This window comes from Apteryx mantelli, unplaced genomic scaffold, assembly GCF_036417845.1.
Source record: "Apteryx mantelli isolate bAptMan1 unplaced genomic scaffold, bAptMan1.hap1 HAP1_SCAFFOLD_20, whole genome shotgun sequence".
In the NCBI taxonomy this organism is placed as follows: Eukaryota; Metazoa; Chordata; class Aves; order Apterygiformes; family Apterygidae; genus Apteryx; species Apteryx mantelli.
Window position 1 is genome coordinate 17229840 of NW_027118553.1, and position 24345 is coordinate 17254184.

General features: G+C 52.9%; 1 protein-coding gene across 1 annotated transcript; it reads right to left on the reverse strand.

The window, feature by feature from the left end:
* Positions 1–23107: 23107 nt before the first annotated feature.
* LOC136996108 (olfactory receptor 14C36-like) lies at positions 23108–23668 on the reverse strand (the record flags this gene model as incomplete). Its single annotated transcript, XM_067317100.1, has 1 exon — positions 23108–23668. A coding segment is annotated over one exon (561 nt), but the record flags the coding sequence as incomplete, so codon positions are not given.
* Positions 23669–24345: the final 677 nt, after the last annotated feature.

Below are 24345 nucleotides of genomic sequence, written 5' to 3' on the forward strand. Positions count from 1 at the left end.
CAGCTGTGTCCAGGAGCAGCTCCTCTGCAAAGAGCAGCAGGGTTCCGGGCACTACCTGCTGCTGCTGACATGAGATGAGAGAAGGCAGAGAGAAGTGAAAGGCAGTGTGGAGTGGGAAGAGAGAGGAGAGGTCATTGTGGCAGAAATCCTCACAGCCCCTGACACGGTAAGTCTCTGACCGCAGGGCAATGCTACTGTGGTTCCTGGAGGGGTCTCCTGAACCCAGTCCAGGGTATGACTGTTTTTTCAAAGATTGCTATCCCAGGATGGGGAGATGCTTCAGAGCAAGGATTCCCAGCCACACATTCAGAGGGACAGGGCATCCTGCTCCTTTCTTCCAGGGATGGCTGCTGGGGTGTGGAACCTCGATGTCCACCCAGGTCTGCCCAAGGCTGTACTTCAGAGCAGTATCCCTGTGCCCCGGGGTGCTGTGTGCCTGGGGCAGTGACTCTGCTGCCTGCAAGGGTCAGCACTCAGCCTGCCTGCCCGGGGAGCTCCCCACAGCGCTGCGGGGAGAAGCTCTGGGTGAGAGGAGATCCCCGTCAGGGCAGGTACTTTCTCCCATTGAGAAGCTGCTGTGTGGGTCAGGGCTGGGGAACATATCCAGAGGAGACTTTTCAACAGGAATGCCAAGGCAGGGGATACCTGGAAGAGAAGGAGCTGTCATGAGCCTGTGCTTTCAGTTCTTTTCTGTTTGGGTGCAGTGAAATGGGATTGGACCTGTCAGGTTTAGACAGGGGACGGAGGCTCCAAAACAGTGACATTGAGAGAGGATCAGTTCTGGGAGGGACTCAGCAAACGCCTTCATCCACCCCTCAGCCTAAGGACAGAGCCAGCATCACCTTTCCAGCCTCAGCAAGGTTTCTCTCACCTGCTCCTTAGCACCTGCAAAAAAGAAGGTGCTCTTGGGCAGTGTCGTTCACCCAGGAGGCTTTTGCAGGGCAGAGCTGAGCACCCAGCGGGTGGATGGGGTCTGTGAGCACTGAGAGGGGAGAGATGTGGTGAGAGAGAATCAGCTCCCCGCAGGGACGGCCCCAGGCAGCAGAGTCATGCTCAGAGTGTGAGAGGAAACTGTCAACTCCAAGGCCTCCTCTCCTCTCCCAGCCAGCACAGCCCTCTGCTCTCAAGGCTGGGGGGTGCAGGGCAGGAGTTGTTTCCTTAGCAGCCAGACATGCAGGAGAGGAGACACTCCTGAGTGCCCCTCTGTCCCTCCCTGGCCCTGCCTCCCTCACCACAAATATCATGGTATTGCTCCATGTTTCCCACCTGTCCATGCTGCCCTTGTGCTTCCCCTTGAACTCTCTGGGCAGGACAGGGTTGATGCCCTTCCCCCTTGGGTCCTGCCATGAAGACAAGTCCTAGACAGTGAAGTGTCCAAGTTCCCCCCAACCTGTGGGCAATGCAGTGTGGGGGTGTGGGAATGAACCAATCTCTCGTCAGGACACCCCATCCTTAGGACGTTCAGACATTTCCCTGGGGTGTCTGGCTAGGCTGCAAGCTGCCCTCCACAAGGAAACAGCTCTCCCATTGCAGCTGCGTGATATATAGGTGCCCTAGATACCTCCCTCACATTCCCTCAGAAAGGGTGCTGATGGGCACTTTGCAAGTGGATTCCTCTGCTCTCCACGGTGTGGATTCTTTTTTGGGTAGCACGAGTGCAACTGTCCTCCACCTCCGCGGTGCGAGCACAGGGCAGCTGGGAAGAAGGCAGCTGGACAGGCCAGCTCTGCTCCCTCTGCACTAAAGCCAGAGTGAATCCTTTTGCCTCTCTAGAATCACAGGTGCTGTGATTTGAATCTGAGTGCAGCAGCAATGCTGAGGGTTTCTACTGCCAAGAATCCTCCTCCGGTGTGACAGGGTCAGTTAAAGAAAACAAAAGAAGCCTTAAAACTATTCATGAACCCACAATATTTACAAGTGGAAGGGAAGGTGCTGAAAATGCCTTCAACATTATGAGTGGATTAACTCTGACTGGAACTGGGAATATCACAGTGTAGTCACCCCTGTTCCCATGTCTGCAGTGCTGTAGGTCAGGGCTGACTCCTCTGGAGCCCATGGGCAGAGGCCCCTGCTCCTCACAGCAAACTCAGCCAGCACAAAGCAGAGCTCAAGCCATGGAGCTCAAGGACGGTGCTGCTGAGATGGGGAGAAGTAAGGTGTGTGTGTTTGGGGGAGGCTATGAGAAATTTTTGCTGAGAGAAGTCTGTCCTAACTTGTCAAAGTCTCTTCTTCATCAGACAGTCCCCCTGTGCCGCAAAGGATCAAATGTCCAACAGCAGCTCCTTCAACGAGTTCCTCCTCCTGGCATTAGGGGACACGCTGGAGCTGCAGCTCTTGCACTTCGCACTCTTCCTGGGCATCTACCTGGCTGCCCTCCTGGGCAATGGCCTCATCATCACAGCTGTAGCCTGCGACCACCACCTCCACACCCCCATGTACTTCTTCCTCCTCAACTCTCCCTCCTCGACCTTGGCACCATCTCTGTCATTGTCCTCAAATCCATGGCCAATTCCCTGTGGGACACCAGGGCCATTTCCTACTTGGGATGTGCTGCCCAGGTCTTTTTCTATGTCTTTTTCCTTTTGGCTGAGTATTCTCTTCTCACAGTCATGGCCTACGACCATTTTGTCGCCATCTGCAAGCCCCTGCACTATGGGACCATCATGGGCACAAGAGCTTGTGTCAAAATGGCAGCAGCTGCCTGGGCCAGTGGTTTTCTCAATTCTGTGCTGCACACTGGTAAAACATTTTCAGTACCACTCTGCAAAGGCAATGTTGTGGACCAGTTCTTCTGTGAAGTTCCCCAGATCCTCAAGCTCTCCTGCTCAGAATCCTTCCTCGGGTTGGTTTGGACACTCGTGATTAGTATTTGTTTAGGCTTTGGGTGTTTCATTTTCATTGTGCTGTCCTACGTGCAGATCTTCACTGCTGTGCTGCGGATCCCCTCTGAGCAAGGCCGTCAGAAAGCCGTTTCCATGTGCCTGCCTCACCTGGCCGTGGTCTCCCTGTTTGTCAGCACTGTAATTTTTGTCTGCCTGAAGCCCCCCTCCCTCTCCTTCCCAGCTCTGGATCTGGTGTTGGCTTTTCTGTACGCAGTGGTGCCTCCAGCAGTGAACCCCCTCATCTACAGCATGAGGAACAAGGAGCTCAAGGACGCACTGAGGAAACTGGTTCAGTAGGTACAATGTCAGCACCAAAAACTGTCCCATGCGCATCTGCTCCTCATTCCCAGGGTATTTGGCAACATAGCTAGGTGTTGCTCATGTCTTTCTTTACTTTTCTCTGTTTCATTCTCCTAACAGAAATAAATATTTTGCTTTGTGCCATTTGTCCTCAGGAATCTCTCATTTGAATCTGATTGAGAGACCATGTTGAAGCAGGAAGCCAGGCTTCCGCCTTCATCAGCAGAGATGGGAGAACCTCCGAGCCCGCTAGTCTGAGCTCCCTGGATGCCTTCAGTGCAATGAGGAGAGTTTCCCTTTGCAGTGTGTCTTTTGGTGCTGACACCACGGGAGCTCAGGGGCACAGAGTCAGGCTTTGATGAGTACAGGCATGTCCAGACTACGGGTCCCGTGTCCCTTAAGAGAGCTCAGCTCCAGTGGCCACAGTCAGGGTATGATCTCACACCCCTCTCCTGTGAGGGTGGCAGCTGGCTGTCACCATGGGCTGATCCCTTCCCTCTCTAGCGTTCCAACACTCCAAGCAGACCAAGAGTGAAAGGAGGAGAGTCTGGATAAAGTCTGTGGGGACAGACCCTCTGTTCCTCAGGACTGTTCCCACACTGCCGCAGCAGGCATTTCCTCACTGCAGCCTTCACTTGGGGGCTGCAGCTTTATTGGAGACATGTCCACCAACAGCAGCAGGACTTTCTCTTCTCAGGGCTTTTCTCCTCATTTCCACGCTGCCCTGCCTTGGTCTGATGCGTTTGTATGGCCTCAGTGCTCTTGTAACGTGCTGGTGGAAGGTTTGTGCTTCCCTGTGCATTCCTGTGAGCTCAGGCAGGACCAGGCATTGGGTGCCTTTAGGCCAGACCTGGCCTGCACAAGAACATTGCTATAATAAAAGGGGATCCCCTTCATCACATGCCTGAAGTCGGGCCTTTCTTCATAAGCTGGAGTCAAAACTATGCCCAAAGCAATGGCACCATAGAAGGGCCTGCTGCTCTGCTTGTGACCTCCATGGGATGCAGGGGACAAGCTCAGAGTCTACATGTGATCTGTTAGGCACTGAGGGCTGGATGCAGGGTTCATCTGTTGGTGACCAGAGCCAGTGGAGCTGGTGAACAGTTTCTGAATTTCCTGCCTGGGGTTGTCCCACAGGTGACAGTGCTGATGAGAGATGCCCATTCTTCTGGAGGGGAATCTGAGCCCCCAGGAGAGCTCAGGGGATCTCCAGGGACAGCGTGTGGTGGGGGTGGGCAGTGAGTGGAGCCTCACAAAGTGAGGGACGGTCCACGGTGGAGTGACCAGAAGGTAGAGCACTAAATGCAGGTATGCATGGGGAAAGGAGGGCTCTGCAGTCTCGGGAAAGGCAGTGGGGAGCCAGGAGGCGCAGGGAAGGGTCACTGGAGAGTGATTCCTGCACCCTCAGGGAAGAATCACAGGCTGGAGCCTTGCCTGAGTTATGCTGTGGACATGCCTGTGCCAGGCCCTGCACCTCCCAGGTCCAGACCTGTCCTTGTCCCCATCCTGCTGACCTGACTCCCATCTTGACCTCGGACCTGCCTGCACACTACAGTCAAGAAAGCCTTAGAAAGGGATGCTGGGACCTGAGCAGCATCCAGAGAAGGTTTTAGGAGCAAAAGATGACCATATATCCACAGCAACACTTGCCTGACAGCCAAAGTAAAGGTGTAAGGAGAGCTTCAGATCTGGACCCCTACTCAGCTAACACTGCACGCAGAGTCTTAGCTGGACGAAAAAGTGAGGGCAGCCACTTGGGTCAGATTTTATGATGCACAGTTAGGAGAGGCAGCTCCAGCTCCCTCGAGGGCTGTGCTGGAGCCATTCAGGAGGGGGCTGAGGTGGGGCTGGCACTGCCAGCGTGGGTGGGGAGAGGGCAGCTCACCTCTGCCCCACTGAGGCTGAGGCTGGGTCTGGGCACAGCTTTTCCCTGGGGAGCTCCCTGAGGAGATCCTCCGGGTTATCCTCCACCTCTGCCCTAGCAGCAGCACCAAGGTTCAGGGTTCCGGGGTGGAAGTGCACAAGGGTGGAAGGGGTACAGGCTGCCCAGGGGGGTCATTGAGACCTTGTTTGTGCACACAGGGATGGAGTGAGGAAAGGTGGAGATCAGCTGGAGCTGGCACCAGAGACCTTGGACATGGAAAGGGCTGGGGTATTAGATGTCTTTTTTGTCTCAGCTTTCCAGGGGAAGCTCTGCCTGAGGCCTCCCAGTTACAGGGGTGTTAGCAGACAGCCGTGCTGTGGGATGTGCTGGGGTGTGGTGCAGAAGAGAAGCAATGCAAGGCTGGCCTTTTCTCCTGTGTCTGGATATGGAGACCTGGAGGAGGATGGAGCTGGCCATAGAGCACCCCACAGCTGGGGTGAGCAGCCAGTGCTGGAAAGGGGTGATGTGAGGGGCTGGTGTGGGATGATGGCCATGGGGCAGCTTCCCCAGTGTCTCCATGGAACACAGGGAACAACCTGGGCTCTTCTCTCCTGCACCCTCCATGTCCTGGTGCCTTTCCCAGGAGACCTGCATTTGCCCTGCAAGCACACGGCCATGTGCTCCCGCACTTCTGTTCACACAGAGTAGCTACCTGCTGGCATTTTTCCTCTCCTGGGTCCTTTCCAGCCCATCCCAGACCCTCCCCAGCTCTCCCCACCTCCCCTGCCCTCTCCCCAGACCACCCAGCAGAGCAGCCCAGGCTAGGGGTGGCCCCACAGCAGTGCCCACTGCAGGGGACTGCAGAGCTCTGGGCACTCACCCCACAGCCCCAGTCCCTCTGAAGGGCACAGCAGGTCCTGGGGGGCAGAGAGGGGTGTCAGCCTCCCCATCAGCCCCCGGGGGGGCTGGAGACCAGCAATGGCACAAGGAAATGGAGGCCACTCACTCCATGCCTCCACTGCTCTCATGACCAGAACATCCTTAACCCTGGCTGCCTGCAGCCCCTCTGGGCAGCCCCTCTGCCCAGCACAGCACAAGAATCCTGGCCCTGGGGCTCCTCAGGCAGCTCCAGTGACAGAGCAGCCTGCCCTGAGCTGACACACACAGAAACAGGTTTTCATTTATTCCTCCCCACAAGCACACAGTTGCTCCTTTGCTCTTCTCCGGAGGCGTCCCTGCTCCCCAGAGGGCCTTTCCCCAGGTCAGTGTGTCCATTCTGGCCTAGACGGCCCTTCCTGCACCTCTTCTGCACCTGTGCTCCCTGCAGGGCCCTGGGCTGGCGGTGCTGCTCTGCAGGGTGAGCGGGCTGTGTGGTGACTCTGCACTGGCAGTGCTGGTCAGGGCAGGCCCAGCTGGACCAGCATCACGGCACCTGACAACACCCTCCCCAGGGTCTGTGGCTGTGGAGGATGCTTGGAGCAATCACAGGGCATTTCCAATGGCTCAGGGGTGTCATAGACTCAGCCCACTGCCTCTCCTGAGATTGCAGAGCCCTGATTTGGTGCATTCTTTGGTTTAGCCCTTTGCTTTGGGTGACTCCACTTGGTTTTGGGAGACTCCACTCACTGCCCATCCAGGAATGTGCTGTCCCTGGAGATCCTCCTTGCTTTTCTGGTGGCTCCATTCTCCCTTCCAGAAAGATGGGCATCTATCACCAGCCCCCTAATAGGTGGGACAGTCCCCGGCAGAAACCTCTTGACCACTCACCCTCTCCAGGGGCACTGGGCACCCACAAGTGACAGCTGAATCCAGCCCTCATTCCTTCACACATCACCCAAAAGAGCTGATGCCCCTTAGCCCATGGAAAACCCAGGCACAGCAACAGGGCCTTTTTGGGGACAATTCCCTGAGCACATTCTTGGCTCCAACTTGGGAAGAAGAGCCCAACCTTCAGGCACAGTACTAAGGAGGTCCCCTTTTATTACAGTGATGCTACTTGGGAGGCCAGCTCTTACACAGTGATCAGGAGATTTAGGGAACGCCTCTGGCTCAGACGGAAGGGCTTTGTGCCTCTGGAGAAGTATGACGAATTCAAACATTTGTGTACAAACATGACTGTCACAGACAGAATGTGCAATGCACGGGAGCTGCTGGAGATAAAGTGAGAATTGCTTGTGAGGAGAGATGGGCAGCTCATTGCTGCTGAACTAGTACCAGCTGAAACAGTTTCTTAAGTGCGTCTTTGAGCTCCTTGTTCCTCATGCTGTAGATGAGGGGGTTCACTGTTGGAGGCACCACTGCGTACAGAACAGCCAGCACCAGATCCAGAGCTGTGGAGATGGAAGGGGGCTTCAGGTAGGCAAACATGACAGTGCTGACAAGCAAGGAGACTACAGCCAGGTGAGGCAGGCACATGGAAAAGGCTTTGTGCCTGCCCTGCTCAGAGGGGATCCTCAGCACAGCAGTGAAGATCTGCACGTAGGACAGCACAATGAAAATGAAACACCCCAAAACTAAACAGGCAGTAACCACAGTAACCCCAACTTCCCTGAGGTAGGAGTCTGAGCAGGAGAGCTTGAGGATCTGTGGGATTTCACAGAAGAACTGGTCCACTGTGCTGCCTTGGCAGAGAGGTATTGAAAATGTGTTAGCAGTGTGCAGCACAGCATTGAGAATACCACTGGCCCAGGCAGCTGCTGCCATTTTGGCACAAGCTCTGCTGCCCATGATCGTCCCATAGTGCAGGGGCTTGCAGATGGCAACGTAGCGGTCGTAGGCCATGACTGTGAGAAGAGCATATTCTGCTGAAAATGAGACGAGAAACAGAAAGATCTGGGCAGCACATCCTGAGTAGGAAATGGCCCTGGTGTTCCAGAGGGAATTGGCCATGGATTTGGGGACAATGATGGAGATGGTGCCAAGGTCAAGGAGGGAGAGGTTGAGGAGGAAGAAGTACATGGGGGTGTGCAGGTGGTGGTCACAGGCTACAGCTGCGATGATGAGGCCGTTGCCCAGGAGGGCAGCCAGGTAGATGCCCAGGAAGAGTGAGAAGTGCAAGAGCTGCAGCTCCCGTGTGTCTGCAAATGCCAGGAGGAGGAACTCGTTGAAGGAGCTACCGTTGGACATTTGCTCCCTCTCTGCTTTGGGGGAAAAACAATGGCATGATACAGCAGTCTTCTCTGAGCCAAGCCCATTGCATTTGTAATAGAAATCCCCACATTTCTCTGTACTTTGCATTCATTCAGCGCTCTGTCTGGAGCTCTGGTGCATGCTGACTGAACGTGACATGCAGCGCAGGCGCCCCTGCCCATGGTCTCCAGAGGAATCAGTTTTGCTCTGTTAGAAGATGTTAATGGAGGTGTCAATCAGCCCCACATATTTGGTGGGATACCAGAAAGTGGTCGCTGTTAGAGAATATTGGACTGAAGCTGTCTAGAATTAATCGCTTAGCATAACTTGCTTAGCATTAGTAGCTAAATTTGCTGAAGCCTTAGGCCTCAGGCTGTGAACTTTTACTTAGATAAGTAAAAGGGGGCCCCAGAGCCGGTTCAAGCTGGAGGGATAAAGAAGTTACACGGACAGCAGGAGTAGCCAACCTTGAAGATAAGAAGCAGCCTGCCTAGAGACAATGAAGGGGCCCAGTGAAGAAGGGGAAGAACCCAGACCTAACTATTACTATTGGTCCAAACTATCACTTAAGGGGTGGGGAATTTAGATTGTAAGGGTATAATTGCCCAGGGATTTCTTTGTTCGGGGTCCCGCCTCGGAGGCACCCAGCTTGAGCTGTAATTACCGCACGTGTATCATTAAATGTTATTTCTCTCCAATCTGACTTCGAACTTCTGCCTCAGCGGGAACCTAGGGTCGGACCCTGTTATGGTGGCCGGCGAGCCTAATAGTTTCCATAACAGTCGCCATGACGTGCAGAAAGGGGACTTGTGTCCAATGACACAGTGGGAATATTCTCTCTTTACTAGAATGAGAGATGAATACAGCACTCATGCCAGCTCTCTCTGAAAGAGAAGACCCTTGAGAGGGAGTCATCTCTCTCAGCCTTGCCCTCTTGAACAGAGGTGTCTGTATCTGCATCAGTCACTCAAGATGCCGCTCGAGCAAGGCAGAGAAACAGTCAAGTGAAGGCAGGGGCTGACCTGACCCTTTCTAGATGTCTCTGTCCCAATGAGATAGACCCTCTCCTCACATCAATTTACCATCTGTGCTCTATCTCCAGGCACTGTAGTGGGAGTGGGAAGGGACTGCCTCTGATGCACACATCCTGCAGCAGATTATGCCCACCCCTTATGTAGAAGGGCTGTTCCACTTTTAGACACCTATTTTTTTACAAAAAAATTACCTGCAGCAGAGATCTGGTCATTGATTTCATTTTTAGATGCCTCCATCTCACCGTGGGAGCATTCTTGAACAGGGTAGGAATCCTTGCCATTTCAGTTACTCTCAGCATGAGCACTTGTGCATCGCAAGGGGAAAAAGGGCTCGCTCTGACTTTGTACAGAGTCACGGGATCTGGTCTGTCAGTGAGTCTTGCCCCTCACTGACCTGTGCTTGCACTGCAACCAAAGGACAGTCACACTCAGATGTTGCTCTCAGAAAGAAACTGGACTAAGCTGAGAGTGGAGGACTTCGGGTTTTAAGGGAAGATTTCCAGTTTCTTCTCTCTCAGGCCAGATATGGAGACAGTGATGAAGAGCATGATAAGATCAGCTCATTTCCCAGCCCCCCAGGGTGCGATTCCTGGAGCCGCACAGGTTTCAAGGTGGCTGGGGACAGCTCACTCCCATGCAGACCCCTCTGTTGCACAACTCGCAGTGTCAGTGTCTGAACTGCAGCTGAACCCCCTACCGCCCCCCAACCCCAGATGGCCCAAGAGAGGAACGGGAGCATCATGGAGAGGAGGAGAAACAAGGAGCAACACCATGATCCTGCTGCCAAGGGAGGCAAGGAGAGAGAGGCAGACGGGCCCTCAGGAAAGCCTTCCCCTTGCCCAGCTGGGCATGCCACCTTGCAGATGGCAACATTTGTCAGGCAGGACAAAATGGACCTGTGGCAGGAGAGACGCCCCTCTCCTCTGATGGAGGTCTGGCTGCAGAGGAGGCAGTTCATGCCCTGGGCTCCATGATTGTCAGGGCAGAGGCTCTGCTGGGTGGGAGAGGAAACACAGGGGCAGCTTGCACAGAGGAAGGTATCTGCAGCGGACGGACAGACCATGACATGCCCAAATCCATCCTCCCATGGTGATTCTTTTAGCAGTTCCCTCTCATTCCCTGCCCAGCTCTGCTGCCTGGAGCTGTCCTTGCTGGGAGCTCTTTCTCTGTCCCAATGTCTTTTCCCAGTCAGTGCTCCCAGACCCTGTTTCACCCTGTGTGTGCTCAGTTCTGCCCTACAGAAACCTCCCGGGACAGGGCACTGGCCAGGGGCATTGCAGAAGTCCCAGTTCCTTGCCAAACTAGAAAACACTTTCCTTTTGTCTCCCTGCAAAACTTAGGGGACTGAAAGCACACACCGTAAAAGGAAAGCTCCTTCCCTTTCATGGAGTCGGTGGCCTGAGGTCCCTCTTGAAAAGTCCCCTCAGGAATGTGCTCAGGGTGAGCTGGAGCTGTGAGCAACCGTGACCCTGACCCACGCAGCACCTTCTCAGCAGGGAAATGAACCTGCCTTGCCAGTGGTCACTCCTTCGACCCAGAGCTTCTTCCCACAGTGCTGTGGGGACTTCCCCAGGCAGGCTGAGTGCTGACCCTCACAGGAGGCAGAGTTACTGCCCCAGGCACCCTGGGCCGCAGGGACACTGCTCTGAATTACAGCCCTGGGCAGACCTGGGTGCACTCCCTGGCTTCACATCCCTGCAGCATCCCTGGGAGAAGGGAGCCAGATCCCCTGAACCTGTGATGGTGTGGCAGGAAATCCCTGCTCTGAAGCATCTTCCCCTCCTCATATGTACTGGGGGAATGAGGAGAGTGGTTTGTGGGATGGGCTGGGTTCAGAAGACCCCTCCAGGAACTGCTGTAATATTGTCCTCCAGCCAGAGACTTACTGTGCACAAGGCTGTGAAGGCTTCTCCCACAGTGAGCTCTCCTCTGGCCTCCCACTCCACACTGCCTTTCACTTCTCGCTGTCGTGTCTCATCTCATGTCAGCAGCAGCAGGCAGTGCCCAGAGCCCTGCTGCTCTTTGCAGAGGAGCTGCTCCTGCACACAGCTGTCTCTGGGCAGTGCTGCCAGGTTGCCACGAGCTCCCTCCATCCCATGAGCCTGGCCCTGCTCAGGAGCAGAGGTCCAGCTGAAGGCATGAATTTTTCTGTCCCGTGTGCTACATCCTCCTGGGAAATGTTCCCCGAAGTAGACTAAAATAATCACCTATTTTGCTTTTCTAAAGAGTAGAGAGAGACTGATTCCAACATTGCAGTTTATTTCATCAGAGGACGACTATCGATGAAAGGTGGAAATGTCCCACTCTGGAAGCCCCGATTCCCATCTCTTAACTAGGCAGGACACCTAGACAGGGACAAGAAGGGAGCTCATTGACACATGGTTCAGGTGTTGATTCAGATCAATCAATCTGGGCATCTCATGCCCCTTTAGAAGCCCCTGGGCTGGAGTGGGATTCATCTCCCTCCTGTGAACCCAACAAACACACAGGAGGTGGGATTCCCCTTCCCAAGCTGAAGTGAGCACAACATAGAGGTCTGCACGTGAGCTTCTTGTCTACACTCCCATTGCAACCAGTGGAGATGGAGAGTGGGAGTCAGTTACCTGGTGACACCTCGTGGCATTTGAAGAGACAGAGGTGGTCCGAGGCATGTGCCAGTGTCTGCTTGCTCTGATGGAGCAACTGGGAGACCCGCATCCCTCTGGAGCGTCAGGTGGGGGTCAGGTGGGGAATTTCCTTGGCCATCTCAAAGGACACTAGGTGTCTATTACTGCTAGAGCCCCACTCACTATGAAGCTGAGACAGATGAAGATCCCAATGTTAAAAACAGCTAATGACGTAATTCAGTGCAGACACTTGATTTAATGACACAGAAATAGGCTGGCAGGGCCATTTCAGATGCCTTGGATGTCCAGCACAACCACATCTCTCTAGCATATACAGCATGGGACCTCTAGGAAAGCCATGCCCCTTTGGAGTGATTGCTGGGCAACTGCCCCAGAGTATCTTGAGTTTCTACTTGTGCCCAAGCAAATGAATCCTACCTCTGCCTTTGGGCACAGTCTGCACTGTCCACATCCACATGTGCTGCATAAATGGAAGCACATCACACCAAGGTCTCCACTCTAGTCTCTGCACTGTCAAACCCTTCTAGCTCTCCTCCTCCTGAACATCTTCTAACCCCCCAATATGATATCAACAGGGACTGGCCTAATGATGACCTCAGGGTGGCTGGATCACAGGCTGCCCAGGGCTAAGGACTTCTTCAGTGGCACCTTGTCCTTCCTGGGGATTGGTTCAAGAAGTCTGTCACAGGCACAACAGTGCTGCAGAGTCAACTCAGGCAGCCAAACCCTCTCCTGGCATTCCTGCATGGCCCAGCTCTGTTTCTCCTTGGCCTTGGGCACTGCCGGCTTTGCTCTCTTAGTGGGAACCTCCTTTCACCATTATGCTGCCACCCGCTATCTATGCCAGCAAGTTACCACTTGCAATCAAAGCCTTTGCATATGTTGGGTTCTTGGTGACATGTTTTCCTGTGACAAATCTTCGGTTGAGGCCACAGCTGAGGTACTGATGCCAAAACGTATGCAAACATATGCAGCCTGGGGTGCAGGTAGGAGCAAATGGAGATGCACAAGTTGCCTGTCACAGGAGTACCACATGGTTGGAATAACTGAGATGTGCTGGGATCACTCGTGTGACTGGGGTCCTCCAATGCCAGGGTGCAAGCTCTTCAGGAGAGACCACCAGGCAAGATGAGGAGGGGCATGCCCTATGTGTGAAGGGGTAGCTTGCATGTATGGAGCTCTTCCATAGCATGGACCAAGGGAGGCAGCTCTGAAGGGCAGAGGAGCTCAGGAAAGCCCGCAGGCCTTTAAGGACACCACCTGTCAAGCACAAGAATGCTCCATGATGAACAGTTTGTAAAATCAGTAGCCATCTCTGGACCCCAGCTTGGCTAAACAGGGAACTCCCATGTGAGCTCCAGGGCAATCAGGCAGCATATGGAAAGGGGAAGAAGGGTGAGGCTGCAAAGGAGGAATTTAGAAATATTGTCCAGCAAAGTCGGGATGGTGTTAAGGAAGCCAAAGCTCCCCTGCGACAGAGACACTTGCAGGGGATGTGAAGGACAGGAAGAAGAGCTGCTACTGCTTCAGTGACAGTAAAGGAATGAAAAAGGAAATGTGGAGTCACAGCTGAAAGGGGCAGGGATTCTAGCAAAAGCGGATGTAGCTAGGTCTGGGGAAGTCAAGTCCTTCCTGGCTTCTGTCTTCACCCACAAGGTCTCCTCAGCTGTTGTGCCTAGAGTCAGGACTCCTGAGGATAAAACCAAACCGCACTGCTTCAGTCTCTAGAACTCAACCCATAGAAGTCTATGGGATTGGATGTCTGTCATCCATGGACATGGAGAGAGCTGGCTGCTGTGACAGCAAGGATTCTCTCTGTCATCTGGCCACAAGGACAACCTGGGGAGCTGCAGGCCATTCAGCCTCACGTTGCTGAGGAATGTGTCATGGAGCCAGTCCTCTCTGATCACCTTTCAGGGCACATGAAGAAGGTGCCTGGGAACAGTCAGCATGGTAAATCATTCCTGACCCACCTGATTGCCTTCTGTGATAAAAGGCCTGCACTTGTGGAGGAGAAGAGTGTAGTGGATGTCCAGGAGAAATCCAGATGGGCAGAAAGCTGTTTGGATGATTGAGCTCAGAGGATTTCCATGAATGGGTCATGCTTGACCAGGAAGCCAGGGAAAGGTGGGGTATGCAGGGGTCTACCCCACATCCTGTCCTTTTTCAAAAACTCTTCAGCAGGGCAGAACAATACGTGCATCAGAACAGGCAGAGACCTGACAGGCAGAGGAGCGACCCCGAGGAGAAGGCCCTTCCACTCAGCACTGGTGTGGCCACATGTCTGGAACAGTGTGTTCCACTGTGGTACGTCCAGTGCTGGAGGAATGGGGAGCAACTGGAGAGGGTCCAGAGGAGGTCTGCCAAGATGGCGTTGGGGGTCTGAAGCACATGGCCTGTATGGAGAGGCTGAGGGACCTGGGCTTCGTCAGCCTGCTGAAGTGGAGGCTAAGGCCAATGAATTAGTTGCCTGTGACTGCCTGTGACAAGGCAGTTTCAGAGATGATGGAGCGTTTCTTGGTAGTAGGAAGCAGCATGAGAAGGGGAAAGAGCCACAAAGTGCATCTTGAGAGGTTCAGACTGCACTTCAGGTAACAAGAATGTCACTTGTAGGGTAGTACTGTGGTGCAACAGGACACCCAGAGGGACTCTGTGATCAGCCCCTTGCCTTTTGTTTCAAGAAGCAGCCAGCAAGGACAGTGGGATGTCAGTAAAGGTGGGGAGAGCCTTCAGTGAGAGCAAGGTGGTTGGTGTCTACAGGCTGCAGGGAAACAGGTGCAGATTTGGGACAGCATAGGACAGCCTGTGGTGGAGATGACCAAGGGCAATGCCAAGGCTGAAAGCCTCCAACAGAACTGAGGTCTTTGTCCCCTTTGCTATGGCTAGTGTCTCTGCCACCAAGGCCTACAAGAAGATGAGGTTTCCTAACAGCACTGTGGCCTTGCTGCCTCCTCACCTCCACGGAGCCCAGGAGGTGCTGTATCGTTGTCCTGCACTAGGCATTGCTCACCCCCCCACCCTGACACTGCCCCAGGAAGAGACCTGAGTAAAGTGTGAGGGAAAGGATCACCCTACCCAGGGCCTGGCTGTGGAGCTTGGCCATTCTGCTTGATAATACACATCAAGGTTGACTTGGCATCACAGCCACCCTCACATTGCCTTTGCCTACCTGCAATCAGGGCCTCCAACTTTCTGCTCTAATCAGCCACCAGGGAGCTCTTGTTGATAATGACCCTCAGTGGGACCCATTAATGCTCCAAGAAACTTGCGGATTTGCTTCTGATGTAAACTTCTTGAGAGGTTGCTTCAGTCTCCTCTCAGCATCGGAGGTTCATGGACTCAGCACCAAAGACACCCAAGGGGACATTAAAATGCAAAAACCCCTAAGGAACCATGTCTGTTTCCATAATTTTCTTCAGCTCTTCAATTCTTGTGCTGTGGCTAATTGGAGAGGTTTCAGCAGTGTATTTACAAGAGGAAGATTTCAATGAGCATCAAAAAAAAAAAGCTTTCTGCTTTTAAAGCTTTCCTTATTTTTCAGCTTACAGACTAGAGTGATATCCACCTTATCCAACTGGTATTGATCCAGAGTGTCTCCTAATGAAGTCTGGACATGTAGGAAAAGCACCATCCTGGAGGTCAGACATCCATGCAAAATATTCCTCCCCACCTCCCCAGCCCTGACACTTCCCTCATCAGTCACTGGGGACTTCGATCACTCTTGTTCAAATCGAACCTTTTGCCACTCAAGGCTGCAGCTGAATGTTACAGCTCATGTGCACCAATTCCCACCTGCTTTCCTTAGACAACTAGCTGGAAACAGGCACAGAAGGATTTGTCTTAATTGCGATCAGACACAAATAAACTTGATCCAGTGTCACAAGAAATAAAACGCACTCCTCAACTGTATTTCAAGTCCAAGGTGCCTCCAGTGAGGTCCACAGTCTACAAGGAATAACCTTCCTTGAAATGTTCTTCACAAATAGATAGGAAAGGCTGGACAGACACACAGTGAAGGAACTGGTTGAAGAGACAGTTAGACTGCTGAAAGATGAGGCAAGCTTCAGACTCCCTGCAGCTTAAAGAGCAAGTGGAGAGTTGAGAAGTATCTGAATGACAAAGAGTAAGGGGAGGAGGAAGACTGGAAAACTATGGAAGGTGCATATGTCCAGACCATCTGATGCAAAGTTGACTGTAGAAATGATGAGCGAATTCCGTGAATGTGGAAAGAGGTGAGTGATTAGTGAGGTTAAAATTACAGCATAACAGACAGAGCAGTGGTAACACAAGTTAAGGGGCAGATCAACATTTCTTCTCCTGAGATTCAGGCCCTTCCTCAAAATTTCCATTACGTCATCATGGGAAACACTGACATTTTATTATTCAGTCCTTTCAGCTAATGAAAATGTTCTCATATATATATATTTTTTAATGTTGAAAACAGTTCTTCACCTGTCCAGGCAGAGATCACGTGTCCAACCACAAGCACCCAGTAGCACTTGGAGAGGCCCCAGTGTCTCTGAGGCACCTGCCTGGGCCTGGCAGCTCTCACAGGGGACCTGCAGGAGACCAGAGGCCTTTGGAGCTGCAGAGGGAGGCTGGGCAGAGGGGACCAGGGCACCTGCAATGGCACCAGCCACCCATGACCCTGTGACTGCATCCCACCTCAGTTCTGAAAATCTCTTTCCTTTTCACAGAAAAAAGATAATGCATAATCTCCCCAGAAGACTAGTGTACTAAAACAGAACAAATCAAGAAAGAAAATGAGAACAGAAAAAAAAAAAAAAAAGAAAAGCTGGAAAGTTTAAAAAAACTTTTCTTTGCTTTCAGTCTTTCTCTTAATTTCTTTCTTGTTTCATTTTTAATGTCTTTTTCTAAACTTTTCTGTTATAATCAGGCCTACACCACTAAACAGGATATTTTTGTGTCTCACACAGAGCCTGGTGCTCAGAAGACCACCCCTTGCCCATGGCTGTCCGTGCCACCCCTCACTCTTTGCACAGAGCATGTCACACTCTGAGGTGTCAGGATCTCTCGACTGCTGAAGAAAACAGGGTGACCAGCTTTAAGGAAATGCTCTATTTTTGGGTGCCCAAATTGCACAAATCTCAACATACCCGTGTTAAAGCAATGTTCCAAAAGAGTCCCTAAAACAACTTGAATGCAAAATTGACAAAAAAATCCTCCTTTCCAAAACTTCATACAGTTTTTACCATTGCCAAATATTTTTTCTTTCTTATGCATTGACAGCACCATGTTCATGTACTACAGTAATTAGTCTGTCTATGCAAGTGTACATACATCTATACATTATTCCTCAAAATACATTTGCTGGCAATACTCTGCATGGAGAAACTTTGTTCTGAGGAACTACTTTATTTAAATGGATATGTTTCAGATCTCTTCTTCTGCTTCTCTGTCCTTTCTTCTTCCTCGGCCTCTTCTCTCTTTACAGAGCTCTCCAGGAAACGATGCTCTGAATCACAGCCCTTAGGGTGGGGGAGACCTCTGGATGTCATCTAGTCCCAGCCTCCCTGGTCAATGCAGAGGGAACTAGATGAGGTTGCCCAGGGGCACCCCCCAGTCATGCACTGGCCACAAAGGTGCTGAGAGTGCGCTCCATCCACTGTGCAGGCCATTCATCAAGATGTTAAACAGTCCTGCCCCACATGGTGATCCCTGAGGGATGCCGCTAGTAACCAGCTGCCACTTGGAACTTGTACCACTGATCACTGCATTTCAGCCTGATGGTCCAGCCAATCTTCTGCCTGCCTTATGGTCCGTTGATCCAGGGCAGATCTCAACAATTTGCCTATAAGGAGACTATGAGGGACTATGACAAAGGCCTTGCTAAAGTGAAGGTTCACAATATCTCCTGTTTTCCCCTTGTGCACAAAGCCATTCATCTGATGGCAGAAGGCAATCAGGTTGGTCAGGCATGCTTTCCATTTCCCCTTGCTCAACCCCTGCTGCCTCTTCCAGGCTTTCTCCTTCATAGGCTTGGAGATGGTTTCCAGGAGGATTTGCTCCATCCCCTTCCCAGGGAATGAGATAAAGCTGACCGGCCTGTCGTTCCCCAGATTCTCCCTCTTGCCCTTCTGCAAAATGGGTGTGACGTCTGCCTTTTCCCAGTCATCAGGAACCTCCCTGATTACCCTGACATTTAAAAGACGATCAACAACAGCGCTGCAATGACTCCGGCCGCCTCTCCCTGCACCCTGGGGTGCTTCCCGTCTGGTCCCATGGACTTGTGCGTGCCCACTGGGCAAAAGTCCTCCCCAGCTGCATCTTCCTCTGCCATGGGTGAGGCTTTGCTAACACAGATGCTGCCAAAGGACTTGGGGGCCAGGGAGGCCTGGCAGTAGACAAGACCAGTAAAAGACAAGGTAAAAGAGACAATGAGCTCCTCAGCCTTTCCCCTGTCTTTGTCACTACGTCCCCTGCCCCACTGAGCAGGGACAACACAGTTTCCTTGGCTGAATGCTTTGTCCTGCCTATGTGCTTACAGAAGCCATTCTGGTTACCCTCCCCATCCCATCCCAGTTGAAGGTCTAGCTCCAGCTCCCACTGAGCTTTGGTTTGCCTAACTCCATCCTAAACAAGATGAAATCCTCTCTGCTGCAGTCCAAGGCGGTGATTCTCTTATTCCTCCTACCTCTCCACCATCTCACAGCCACTGCAGTAACAGACAACCTCCACATTCAAATCCCCATCCAGGCTGAGCTTCAGGCAAGAAAGAAAGGGCAGGATGGCACCATCTACCTAGAGGTGCAAACTACATAGAGAGAGAACTCACCCTGCAGAAAAGCCTGCATTTCTCCCCTCACCACTGAGAGGATCTAGGCAATGGACTTGTATGTGGTTAAAGGTGGATGCAAAGAATTTTCGGGCTAATGTAGATATGCCCGAGGCAGTGCCTCCCAGGCTGCCCTTACAGTCAACGAGGAGAAGGAGGAGGTGTTCACCTGCCTTCTTTTAGATGGTCACATAAAGCACAAATTGCTCCTGTCCCAGAAACATTTGCTCTGTGCTCGAAATTGGGATTGAGGTCATAGGCCTTTAGGATAATTCAGGTTGAAGGGACCACAGGAGGCCTGTAGCCCAACCTGCTGCTCAAAGCAGGGTCCGATGGAGGGTCAGAAACCAAAAAATGTCCCTGCCAAAGGACTTTTGGGGTGATAGAGCAGGAGAAGACAGTAGAGAGTTGACAGCGTATTATAAGTCCCAATGACAAAAGACTTTCCTTTCTCCCCTTCTCCCGAGAATTAAATCCTCAGCTCTCCAGAGGGAACAAGCTGGGTCAGTAACTTTGCCACTAACATGGAGGTGGAGAAGTTCCTGAGTCCCTTACAGACAGAGGCTGGTCCAAAGGCCACCACCCCAATGGCACCAGACCCCCAGGCATGCCTGCCTTCTTGCTGGGCACCCTCCAGCCTCCATGCAGGAGGTGTGTGGGGAACAGAGTGGGGTCTGCAGCCTGCAGCCCTGGCCACCCAGCAGCTGTGGTGGGACCCTGCTCCTCTAGATGAGACTGGGCTCTCCTGCATTTCCCCAGTGGGAAGCCTGTGTCCCCTCTGGCTGGGAATACAGTCCGGCGGGGAGGGCCAACATGGGAAACACGATCTCTGTTCTGGGGTGTGAAGAGAGAGGGGAGGGCAGAGGGGGATCTGCTCATGCCCCAGGCACTGATTCCCTCCCTGCAGCCGGTACAGCCCTGCTGATGCCCTGTAACCCATGAGCCCAGGAGGTGGGACTCCGATCTGCTCTGGCTCTAAAGATTTCTCAGCGCTTCAGACCCAGGAGGCAAAGCACCAGTGTGGGGACACCTCAGCAGTCGAAGGGCCTGAATGCCTGGCATTTTCCTGAGAACTTTTCTGCAGTCTCCTGCACCGGTTTGACTCCTGTTGCCCATGCAGCAGAGACTCCTTTGGAGGATGAACTCTCTCACTGTGTAACTCTGAGGACAGGCTTGACCAGGTAGTGCAGATGCCAGCAAGGCCTCAACCCCACAACAGTGTCCCCTGCCCAGGACTCCACATTCCAGCCCCTTCCTCCTAGAGGATTTGGGTTGGCAGGGACTACCAGAGATCTGCAGGACCACGATCTGCTCTGAGCTGGGCTAACTTTACAGTTAGATCAGGTTGGTAAGTGCTTTCTCCAGGAGAGTTTTTAAACATCTCCTGGCCCCTGCCCCAGTGCTGTTCAGCTACCATGGTTGTTTCATTATTTTTTCGTTCAACTCATTTGAAATTTCCCTTACTGCATCTTCTCCTTGTTGTCTCTTGTGCTTTCCTCCCCTTGGCCCCCAGCCAGACCATCCCATCTACTTTGACCAAGGACAATCACAGCCTCACCTTCAAGCACAGCCTTATGGGGATCTGCTGGGACTGTGCAAGTGGCCTGTGGTGGCCAGCTCCAAGCAGAGCTATGGGCTTTAGGTCCCTGCGTGATCTGAGAGGATCACATATGGAGACATAAGGGCAGGCCAGGGACCCAGGACAGAGCCTGTGGGCTGATGCCAGGGCTGAGCCAGGGGCAGCAGAGGTGAGAAGACCTCCAGCAGCTCCTCTCTACACACCGGCAGGGAGTGATGCACCTGGAGGTGCTCCTGAGAGAAGATGGTGACACAGGAGAGGTGGCACCATGAACTGCGGTGCTCAGCACCAACCACCTGTGCTGGGTCTGGGAGTCCTGGCAGGCAGTGCCAGTGGCTGCAGCACCCAAGAGACCCCTGAGCCATCTAGCAGCAGTGAGTCGCCTCCACGACTATTGAGAGCTTCCCTGAGTGTCATGGTTCCCGTCTGCTCCCCATCCCTACAACGGCCCAGCCCTACTGCCCTGCACATGGCCCCACTGTGCAGGCACTGCAGAGGACAGGGTGTGGTCAGGGTGGGGAAATTCTCCCCAGCACGGTCCCCCTGACAGCCCTCGGTGCCCCGTCCCTCATGGCACTCCTGCCTGGCAGCCTCCAGCCACTCCCCAGCCCCTGCTCAGGTCCAGCCCTGATCCTGTCCCTTCGGGGTTAAAAGAAGGCCATGCTCTGGGGTCTGGGCCCAGGGACAGAGGCCAGGCAGGACTGGACACTCCCCCCCTACACAGGTGATGAGCCCAGCAGGCAGATGGAGCTGGTCACATTCCAAGATCACCCCTCACCAGCACCATGGGGAATGGCCAGTGCTGGAAATGGCTGGTACGAGGGGCTGGGTCTGGGAGGAGTTTCCTGGGATAGCTTCTCCTCTCTGTTCATGCAACAAGCTGGTTGCATCTTTGTTCTGACAGACCCTGTATGAGGGCCCCCATGGGAGGAAGATGGTCCACAGGCCCAGTAGATGGCCCCAGGACCTCCTCTGCAAGCTCCCTGCCAGCCCTGCAGAGGACCCCGGAGAGGGCTCATCCTCCCTGGACTCACAGCTGGATGCACAGTCCTCTACCTGGGCATGGAGCCTTGTCTGGGGATGACTTTTGGGATATGGACCAGCACACAGGGTGTCTGAAGACACACAGATTGTCTGAAGGAGATGTGCTGGGGACAGGGCCTGAGGGACAGCAGCAAACTCATATGGCTCCTGGGCGCTGCTTCCTTCAACACAAGCTCCCACGAGGGCTCCCAGCCTTCTTTTTGGTGCCACCCGTCAGGAGGGATGATGGCACAATGAGCTGGGAGGGTGGGGAGCGTTAATGCTTCTTCAGGCACTTCCCAGGCCATGTGGAGGGCCAGCAGAGCAAGGACTTCTGGCTCTGCACTGGGAGCTCACTTCAGTGTGCCCACACTCTGAACATTGTCTTGGATTAAAAGTTGGCAATTTCAAGCCCAGTTCCCCTTCCTTCTCATCTCTCCCAATCCCTCCTCTGATCTCATTGGCCATTTCCACACCCCTTCCCCTGTTCTGCTGCAGGGCCCTGAGCTAACGGTGCTGCTCTGCAGAGCAAACAGGCTGTGGGGCCACAGGGTTACAGGGTGACTCTGCACTGGCCATGCTGGTCAGGGTGGGAGGCAGATCCAACCAGATGAGGTTGACGGCTTCTAATCCCTCCAGGGACTGTGGATGTGGCAGGTGCTTGGAGGGACTATGGAGAATTTTCAAGGGTACTAGTTGTGTCCAGGGGCATCTCCAGATCCACACATGGTATTTTATTGACGATGACAAAAATCAGTCTCCAGTCTCTCTTTCCCATGCCAGATGTGTCCCCACTGCCTCTCCTGCGATTGCAGAGCCCTCTTTTGCCTACAGATCCCTAGGTCAAATGCTTTAAGTTTTAAGTGCCTCCGCCTTGGAGGATTTCTCACTTTGTGATGTTCCACTCACCGTCCACAACAGCCATACGCTCTCCCAGGAGATGCCCTGTGCTCTCCTGGCACCTCCAAATTCCCCTCCAGAAGGATGGACACCTGACACTGGGCCTTAACATGTTGGACAGCTGTGGGTATGTAAATCCATGACCATTCATCCCCTCCACTGTCACTGGACACCAATGGGTGAGTCCTAAATCCGGCCCTTGGTCTCTAAAAGATCATAACATGATAATGAGCTTTTTGCTCCTGAACCCATGGAGAACCCTGGGCAACAGGCCATCCTGTATTGCAAATCCTTGGGGATATTCTTGACAGCAGCTTTGGAAGAAAAGCCCAGCCTTCAGGCACTGCACCAGGAAGAACCGACTTTATTACAGAGATACCGTGAGGGAGTCAGCTCTGACCCAGTGTTGGACACAATTTTATATGGGCACAAGGTGAGACAGAGAAGACCCAGTTAAAGTGCAATGAATCGAACCATTTGTGCAGCAACATGATAAGAAATACTACTATTAATAGTAATAATAGTCATAATAAAAATAAAGTGAACAAAGAAATCTCAGTCCTGGTATGGGACACAGTGAAAGTCATTTGTGGAGAGAAATGGCAATGCTACCACTGCTGAAAAACCTCCATGAAATCACTTTCCTCAGGGCATCTTTGAGCTCCTTGTTCCTCATGCTGTAGATAAGAGGGTTCAGTATTGGAGGCACCACTGAGTACAGAACAGCCACCACCAGATCCAGAGCTGGGGAGGAGATGGAGGGGGGCTTCAGGTAGGCAATGAAGACAGTGCTGATAAACAGGGAGACCACGGCCAGGTGAGGGAGGCACATGGAAAAGGCTTTGTGCCTGCCCTGCTCAGAGGGGATCCTCAGCACAACTGTGAAGATCTGCACGTAGGACAGCACAATGAAAACGAAACACCCAAAGTCTAAACAGGCAGTAACCACAAGAAGCCCAGCTTCCCTGAGGTAGGAGTCTGAGCAGGAGAGCTTGAGGATCTGGGGAATCTCACAGAAGAACTGGTCCACAACATTGCCTTGGCAGAGAGGTATTGAAAATGTGTTAGCAGTGTGCAGCACAGAATTGAGGAAACCACTGGCCCAGGCAGCTGCTGCCATTTTGACACAAGCTCTGCTGCCCATGATCATCCTGTAGTGTAGGGGTTTGCAAATGGCAACGTAGCGGTCATAGGCCATGACTGTGAGAAGAAAATACTCTCCTCCTATCAAGAAGACAAATAGAAAGACTTGTGCAGCACATCCCGAGTAGGAAATGGCCCTGGTGTCCCTCAGAGAATTGGCCATGGATTTGGGGACTGTGGTGGAGATGAAGCTGAGGTCGAGGAGGGAGAGGTTGAGGAGAAAGAAATACATGGGGGTGTGGAGGCGGTGGTCACAGGCTACGGCTGTGATGATGAGTCCATTGCCGAGGAGGGCAGCCAGGTAGATGCCCAGGAAGAGCGAGAAGTGCAAGAGCTGCAATTCCCGTGTGTCTGCAAATGCCAGGAGAAGGAACTCATTCAGGGAGCTGCCATTGGACATTTTGCTCTCTCTGGATATGGGGGACTGTCCAAGGAGAAAAAGACAGTGACAAGTCAGGAGGGAATTCTCTGTTCAAAGCTCTTGCCTTCTCTCTCTCTCTCTCTCTCTCTCACACACACACACACACACACACACACTGCTTCACTCATGTCTGGAGTTCCAATTTGTGCTGGCTGCGTGTGCCATGAGGAGCATGGACCTCTGCCCACAGGCTCCAGAGGGGTCAGTCCTGCTATAGTTCACAAGGGTGGTTTAACATCTTCACCTCCAGTTCTGAGGCATTTTGACCACAAAAGCAACATCTTCACTTTTGGGGGCTTGTTTGTTTGTTTGTCTGCTCTGCAGGGTAGGAATATGCAACCTTTCCATTGCTTTCCGTGTTGACTAGTGAGTCCTGAGAGGCAAAAGCCCTCCCTGTGCCCTAGGACAGAGCTGGCACACTGGTCTGCACATCAGTCCCACTCCCAGCTGCCTTGGGCATGCACCTTTCTCAGCTAGGGGACAGCCTTGACTGCAAGTTACCCTTAAAGGAAACCGGCCCATGAGGACAGTTGTGTCCACTTGCAAAGCGCAGATCTCCAAGCTCACCTCCCTTTCTCAACTCAGATGTTTCAAGAGTGATGGAGAGGGTGTGACATAGCACATGGCTCCGATGATCAGAATAAGGA